The following is an 8,688-nucleotide window of genomic DNA, read 5'->3' on the forward strand; positions in this document are numbered from 1 at the left end:
ATGCATGACATCGTAATGATATTTCCGCACCAAAAGTTACTATACTTAAAATCATTGCAAACAACATAATTTTCACGAATTTAGGATCTAATTGCGTGTCTTTTCGTGAGTTTTTAAAATTATCATCCGTGCCAGATTTTGGTCCCCAGATAAATGGTGTAATTTGTTCGTGATACACTATATTCAAATTGATTCGCATGTATATGTGATACACTGACTCTCTTGCTCGTCTATCTCCTTGTGTATCTATATTTAAGAATAAATCTATTATCCTACATAGATATATCTAGTATGATTCACATGTATCTGAGATATGCTTACTTTCTTGCTCGCCTCTCTTCTATCTCGCTCGCCTCTTTCCCTATGTATTTGTATTTTAGAGTGTATTTGGTAGCAAAAATACATGTATCTAGGTGTATCTCATTTGAAATCTTATATAAATTTATTAATTAGTGAGAAAATATGTAATTTTTTCAAACTATAGATAAAATTAATAAATATGATAGGAATATTTGTTTAATTAGGTAGTTTTTTTGAGCAAACAACATAAATCTCACTAGTTTAGGTCCTAATTACTAGTATTCATGATAGTTTCGAATATTACTTTCTATACCACATTTTGTTGGTTGGATACATATATCTTGACTCGATAGATACATAAATCCGTGGAATTGACAATGCAAGATACATATTTAATTAAGGACTGTAACTAAAATGCTTAAATTAAGGAGGAAATCACCCCTTTAACAACGTTTGAGTATATCTAGTCTAACAACTTCTAAAAAAAATAATCAAATTTCTTCCATTTATTTTTGAGCAACAACAAAGTGAACAGTTTTTCTTTTCAGAAATTAGAATTTGTTTCTCTGAATATGGTATAAAATATAATATATACATGGTTAAAATAACTTTTTAGGTATATATAGTAAATGTTGAACCCCCTTCTGCTACTTCATGTGTCTATTTTTTTTAGATTGTGAACCCTCTTATTGAAATATTAAAAGTGATAATATATGTAATTATTTTAAGGTAGAGGTAAAATTAGTATATAAGGTCTAATAAAGTAGTTTATCCAATTTTTTACATGAAAAGAAGCTAAAATGAAATAAAATTTCAGGCCCAAGTTTGCGCTCTTCAACCACTAAGCCCATGTAAGTTAATAATGGGGCGGGGCAAATAAGTATAAAAAGCCCAAATTATTCCAGATGAAAAAGAGGGTCTTATCAGTCTCGGCGGGGATGAACAAGATTGCCGCTTCAGATGAAAAAGAGGGTCTTATCAGTGCGACGATCGGACCCACGGATTGTCACCGGCGGGAGTATAGTGACCCAAGAAAAGATAAAATTGTCGAGAATGAAGGATTCCCCAAATTCCATAACAGGTTAAAGAACCCTAAATCTTGGAGAGCCGCTTTTTGTGGTCAAGAAACTTGTAAGTTGGATAGGGCTTCTATGGCTCCTATTACAGAATACGATCGCTAAGTTACAATATTTTCCACGGAAGATATGCATATCATATGCCCCACAAACAATCGAATTACTGGTCCAATTTTACACTTTAGTGCACAAAAATGAAATTATTTTTAAGAATATAATACTATGCTAATTGCTAAGTTTGAATTGATTATGTAATGAGTAACAATAATGTGCTGTATTCCAGATGTAATAGTATATGATTAAGATTTTAAACAATGTCTTTAGCAGTTAATGGAGTAACTTTTAACACGAGTAAAAAAGAAAAGGATATGGAATATGATGAGTAAGGTGGCGCCATAATGACCATAGAATTTATCCAAATTTCTACCACCACCCAAACACCATCTTCCAATCCAGACAAAAAACATTCACTATAACTCTTTGAAAGTGTGTGTGTTGAAAGCTTTGAAAGTGTGTGTTGGCTGGTGCAGAAGGTGGACAGCTGCAATGGCTATGGCAATAGCTCTTCGGAGGCTTTCCGCTACAGTTGACAAACCCGTTAAGAGTCTCTACAATGGTGGCTCTATCTATTACATGGTTTGTATTTAATACTTGTTTATTTATAGTAGTACTACGTATTACTCTTCCTTAAGTTATCTTTACTTTGCTTTGTTTGTTGCAGTCATCACTGCCTAATGAAGCTGTATACGACAAGGAAAAATCTGGGGTAGCTGTAAGTTCATGATGAATTGGAATCAATGTGTTATGTGAAATTATACTTGTGTTTTTTTCATTTCTGACTTGAAATCCTGAATGCTTTCAGTGGCCAAAGCAACTGAATGCTCCACTAGAGGTTGTTGATCCTGAGATTGCTGACATTATTGAGCATGAGAAAGCACGCCAATGGAAGGTTCTATCTTCTTCTCTTTTTTTTTTCTTTCTTTTCCATCTCTCACTTACTCAAATTTTGTTCAATTACTATACTGATAAAAGCATACCGCAAAGGGATTAAGGCTCAGATTATAGCAGATTAGAACATTTAACTAGTAATACTTGGGAACCTGTGCCAAACATTGATGTTTCAATTTCAATAAACAAGTCTATATGAAACCTCTTGCATGTTTTCTCTGTCGAGTTTGTCTCACGAGGATTATATAGTGCGGTTTACTTAGTTTGTGGGATATTACACTGGAGCAGGGTCAATCATATGTGCACCCAAAGTGTAGTGGTTGCGGGTTCCCTTGTCATAAAAAAATAAACAAGTCTATATGAAATTACTTTTAAATATTTTTAGTGTCGGTGATGTCCATGTCAGTTTGCCCACACCTCAATTATTCCACCAAATAATGGCAACCTAGCATCGGTACAGCTAACAGGGTACTCTGCCCCCAAAGGCTTAGACAGATGGGGAAAAATTACCTGGTGTTGTTTGTGTCGGCTGGGATTTGGCTCCTTGTCTGCCATTGTTTTGACTCACTTTATTGTCCTCCTGACTACACCTTTAAGTATGAATGCCTTTCAGATTACTTCGTGGGGAGTTCCAACTTCCAACTGCTGAAATTAATTTAACTTATCAATCTCCTGTTAAGAGCATTGAATGCTTAACTAAAAATTCTTTATCAGTAGTGAAAAGGCTAGCTAAGAATTATATAGTATGTCTCATTTCTTTTACTCTTCTTATCACATATAGCATCCATTCTGCTAGTTGTCTTTCTTTTGTTTAAGATGCAAAGAAGCAGTTAGCTATGGAAGTTAAATGTCTTACCAAAGTTCAAAATGCTTTCTTTAGGGGCTCGAACTCATTCCATCAGAAAATTTCACTTCCGTTTCGGTGATGCAAGCAGTTGGATCAGTCATGACTAACAAGTACAGTGAAGGATATCCTGGGGCCAGATACTATGGAGGAAATGAGTACGCAGAATGTTTGCTATTTTTCAACTCCTAATACTTTTGTCATTAACCTGTATTTTCATGTCATATATCAACTTCAGATTTTATTTTAACATTATGAAAGAATGGGTGGCTGTCCAGGTACATAGACATGGCAGAAACCTTATGCCAGAAACGTGCTTTGGAAGCATTCAGGTTGGATCCTGCAAAATGGGGAGGTAATAAATTTTGTTCAATTATATTTCATCGCCTAAATAGTGCTAGAAACTAGAAGTACTCATTTCAATTAACCTTTTTTTATTGCAGTGAATGTGCAGCCTCTATCAGGATCACCCGCTAATTTTCATGTTTACACTGCATTATTAAAACCTCATGAGAGAATCATGGCTCTTGATCTTCCTCATGGTGGACATCTTTCTCATGGATATCAGGTACTTCTATATTTTGTTGTTTCTCGTCGTTTATGACTGGTTTCTATTGTTGCAAACTAATACCATTACTTAAAAAAGTGTGGGAACTTAAGAAGCTTGCACTAGTATTTGTTGTGTAAATACTGTACTCCTTCCAGGGTCCTTTGTAATAGGCAATTAATGTTTTCTGGGCTTCTATGAGGTGCATTTGGTTATACTACTTATGTTCCTCTGCCTTACCATTCTCGTGGATGAGGAATTTCACTCGGACTTTGTCCAACATCCCATAAATTTTATCTGATATGTGAATAAAGGACAGTTTAAACTGAACTGCTGTTAAATGTGGCTGTATGCAATTTCTGTCAGGTTGGTTCATATATTGCATTGATCTTTGTTAGTTAAAATGTTGGTGATGCCTTTCCTCTTTAGAAGACCAAACTTTTCTGCTTTAAAATCACGCATGATCTTAAATCTGGAAGTTATTGCTGGTAAAATTTGAGAAAAATGAAGTTAAACACATGTGAACTGGTGCATAGATGAGTCCATGTCCCTATTATGTTCATACATTCCGTACAGATCTGGAGTTAGAGTCAGCTTATTCTTGGAAAACCTTGATTTCTTCTTTCTAGTGCAATTATTGTATGATTTAATTTTAGTTACATTAATACAGCGTGTCTTATGTTTATTTATCACAGACTGATACAAAGAAGATATCTGCAGTCTCTATATTCTTTGAGACAATGCCATACAGACTCGATGAGAGCACTGGCTATATTGACTATGACCAGGTAGTTTTTTGCTTTCTTATAGTTCTATTCATTTGATCTCTACCCTTCACCCTCTCCTTTTGAATGGTGTACCCCTATAATCATATTCAGCATTGTAAATCAAGTTTCCTTTTAAGAGTTTGTTGTCATTCGTCAAAAGTTATGTAGAGGCACAAAGCATAATATAACATGATGAAAACTAGAAGTAACTTAATGTTATATCAGAAGGTCCATCTTGATTCAGCATAATGATGTCCAGATAACTTGTCATTAGTATGAGACAATAAGTTGGAGCTAGCATTGCCTCCATTATTATATTTTTCAGATTATTTTGATGTTTCTTTTACTTCTTATAACTGATTTTTCGTCTGGTTATGTTAGCAAGTGTAAAAGAAACTTGTCAGTCATAAATGTTTATTCAGTTAATTAGTACTATTGAAGGCTAATCCACTTTATTGTGTGCTTGTAATGTTAGAATTTTATTAACGGATACCTATTATCTTTAAACATTTTGTGACTCTTATTTTTTCTGCAGCTCGAGAAAAGTGCCACACTCTTTCGGCCAAAATTGATTGTTGCTGGTGCTAGTGCCTACGCACGTCTTTATGACTATGACAGAATCCGAAAGGTTAACTTTACTTTACCATGGTGCAATATTTACTTAATTGTCTATATTAAGTTAAGTTGATAATTTGATAAATTTTAGAGAATGCATTTGAACTTGTGCCTTTTTGCATATCTGGCAGGTTTGCAACAAACAGAAAGCTATTTTGTTAGCAGATATGGCACACATTAGTGGATTGGTTGCAGCTGGAGTTATCCCATCACCATTTGATTATGCTGATGTTGTCACTACCACAACCCACAAGTCCCTTCGTGGCCCTCGTGGTGCTATGATTTTTTACAGGAAGGGTGTTAAAGAGGTTAACAAGCAAGGCAAGGAGGTTAGTTAAAGAGCAGACTTCCACTTAAACTGTCACCTCAGCATCACATCTCCTAAAATATTTAACCAGTTTCATATGACCTACTAACTAGTGTCAAAACTAATAGCATAATTATTTCATGCTAATTTTGAAGGTTTTCTACGACTATGAAGACAAAATTAACCAGGCAGTCTTTCCTGGACTTCAAGGTGGTCCCCACAATCACACCATCACTGGCTTGGCAGTTGCCTTGAAACAGGTTTCATATCTTTACAACAACATTTTTGATAGTTCAGTTAATTGTATAGCTACTGGCAAAGTAAAGGATCTTATTACTCATTATTTAGGGATGTGAGAGATCTCTGTGTGCTAGCCGAAGAAATAAGCCTTTTGAGATTTAAGAGCTGAAGGCTTTTGACCTTAGTTCAGCAACTGATTTTGTGAAACAAGCAGAATACAGAGCACTTATTGTCCCGGAATTTCACTAACACCCTCAGATAGCACTTCTGATGTCTTACTAAATTGTTCCTTTTTTGCTCAAAGTGTGAAAAACATATGATTATATGAAGCAGCTTGTCAAGGAATGCAAATTAAAGCTGTAAAAGGTCTAAAAACAAAGATAAATGCCATTTATGTACTACTGTATTCAAAGAGTTTTGAGGTTTTGGAAGAACTGATCTCTCTAACCATGGGAAATTCTTCTTACTCCTTGTTGGCTTCAATACTTTCTGAAATAACTTCACTAAACTCGAAAGGCATTCCATTTTGCTCTTGAGTATTTTTTAGGTAATTATGAAAATTATTGTGATGGTGCTTGTTCTCACTATGCTTCTAATTTACTAAATGCAGGCCACTACTCCAGAATACAGAGCTTACCAAGAGCAAGTGCTCAGCAACTCCTCAAAATTTGCCCAGGTAAGAGTCAATGAAATATGCAGTTCCCAACAGAAGCATATTAGTGAAATCCATAGTTTATTTTAAAAAAAACTATAAATTATGGTTGACTCATTATCTCCATAATATTGCTTTCTTCATTGCTGTTGCATATTTTTCAATCCTGCAGGCTTTAGGGGAGAAGGGCTATGAACTTGTCTCTGGAGGAACCAATAATCACTTGGTTTTGGTGAACATGAAAAACAAGGTAAAGTATGAACTTCTAGGACAAGGGAGAAACCTTCCTCATGAGTTGTCTGTGAGGACTACTAAATTTAACAATTGCTTTTGATGAATTAAAATTTAAGCAATACAGTTATTACAGTGAGCTCTTTCAAAGATCAGCTGAGATATTAGTGCATGAGGTTGCTGCATGTTATACATTGGCATCTGTTACGCTCTATCACGAAAGAAATAATACAATGCAAGTACTGAGCCTGGTCCTTGTACAGGGTATTGATGGTTCCAGGGTTGAAAAAGTCTTGGAAGCTGTACATATTGCAGCCAACAAGAACACCGTTCCTGGAGATGTATCTGCCATGGTCCCTGGTGGCATCAGAATGGGTAAGACCTCTCTCTTTGATATTTTCTTCATTAGTTATTCTTCCTTGTAAACAAACTTGGTAAAACTATTGTTAATCAGGAACTCCTGCACTCACTTCTCGGGGATTTCTTGAGGAAGATTTTGTTAAAGTTGCTGATTTCTTTGATGCTGCTGTGAAGATAGCAGTGAAAGTAAAGGCTGAAACTCAAGGTGTGTAAGATTCCAGCTATACACGTTCGTGTAGTTAAGTTGACCTATTACAAGATGCAACTCTTCATATTAAGTATGATATGGTAACCTGGAAAACAAAGTAATAATCTGCAATGACCAATTGAGCTTTACCAGTAGTGTAAATATTCTTAACACTATCAATGCATATGAATTAAATCTCATAAAACAATACCTTGTCTATAGATGTCCGACTTGTTAGGTATACATAAGTATGTGTTGTTCCTTTTATTATCACCCTTTTAGTTCTTTAGTGTAAAGGCTTAGATTTTGTTACCTCAAATGCTTGAACATTTGAATTCGTGTGGTTTTTTAAAACTGCGAACTACTTTCACTGTTACCATAATATCATCTTCTTGTATCAGGGACAAAGTTGAAAGACTTTGTAGCAACACTAGAATCCAGTGCTCCAATCAAGTCTGAAATTGCAAAACTCCGTCATGATGTGGAGGAGTATGCTAAGCAGTTCCCTACAATTGGGTTTGAGAAAGAAACCATGAAGTACAAAAACTAAGAGGTACATACACAAGGTACGTCATTGAAATACTTGTTTCGTCACGAACTGTGTCCCTTTGACTATGATGAGCCACAAAGCAATCAAAATTTATGAAAACATTATGGTACTTTAAATCAGATAGCCTGTGATGTGAAAGCATAAGGATAATTTTCTATGCTATGAGATTGGAATATTATCAGCAAATATTCAGCATCATAATATGGATCTCAAAGAAACTTGGACATGTTTGGTTTGCTTGAGTAGTAGTTCATACTTCAGATCAGACTTACTCCTTTATATCCTATTCAAATGTGGTTATTTCCTTGCTCTTCATATTCAATCGTGGCTCATTTGTTTTCTTTTCCCGTTTGTGGTTTGTTCGTGTAACAGGCAACTAATATCCAGCTTCATAAAGGTGAAAGGGGAAGAAAATTCAACCATGGCCTGCTTTCAAGTACATGATCTCATGCTTATATATGTAAAGAAATCCAGCAGATGTTGGTTCCCATGTATGCAGTTTGTATGTTAAACACCTACAGTCCAACTGAGGTCCTTTTAAAGCAATAAACTTTTGTTACCTTTCATGAATTTTGTTCATTGATTCTGTTATCTATTTAGCCTACCATATCACTGATACTGCTCAGCAACAAATAAAATATTGCACTATTACTGATCAGGTAGTCAAATAGTTTTCTTGAGCATGATTCTTTAAAGATTTTAGAATCATTTTATTTACAGTAGTTTCTTTATATGTATTCTTTTCAACTAAGAGATCATGTCTGAATTCATACCCAGAGTGGTGATACCATGACTACCATTCGACGAGAGCTTGGACAACTTACAAGTTAGCTTGTGCTTTTCACGATAAAACTCCATTTTGATAATATCAAGTCTCCATACTCTTGATAGATCAAGGCATCAACATATATGATGCCATCTATTGGAACAGACCATCTCTTTTAAACTTCTTAATATCATAAGGAAATGACCTATAACATCTCACCTTCGAGGAATCTCTCAAAAACTGACCTCATTCTTCTCTCAAGTTTGGGACCTTTAGCATAAAATATCAAGCTTTAACC

General features: G+C 35.1%; 1 protein-coding gene across 1 annotated transcript; it reads left to right on the forward strand.

The window, feature by feature from the left end:
• The first annotated feature begins 1,884 nt into the window (after positions 1-1,884).
• Positions 1,885-8,188, forward strand: LOC125822587 (serine hydroxymethyltransferase, mitochondrial). Its single transcript, XM_049502001.1, has 16 exons — positions 1,885-2,012; positions 2,098-2,148; positions 2,239-2,325; positions 3,205-3,326; positions 3,447-3,523; positions 3,612-3,736; positions 4,411-4,503; positions 5,018-5,110; positions 5,229-5,426; positions 5,560-5,664; positions 6,255-6,320; positions 6,469-6,546; positions 6,791-6,902; positions 6,982-7,092; positions 7,476-7,627; positions 7,997-8,188. The coding sequence occupies exons 1-15, from the start codon at positions 1,923-1,925 to the stop codon at positions 7,622-7,624; spliced, it is 1,557 nt and encodes a 518-aa protein (XP_049357958.1). The 5' UTR covers positions 1,885-1,922; the 3' UTR covers positions 7,625-7,627; positions 7,997-8,188.
• The last annotated feature ends 500 nt before the right edge of the window (positions 8,189-8,688 follow it).

This window comes from Solanum verrucosum, unplaced genomic scaffold (assembly GCF_900185275.1).
Source record: "Solanum verrucosum unplaced genomic scaffold, falcon-dt-bn FXZP01000103.1, whole genome shotgun sequence".
Lineage (NCBI taxonomy): Eukaryota > Viridiplantae > Streptophyta > Magnoliopsida > Solanales > Solanaceae > Solanum > Solanum verrucosum.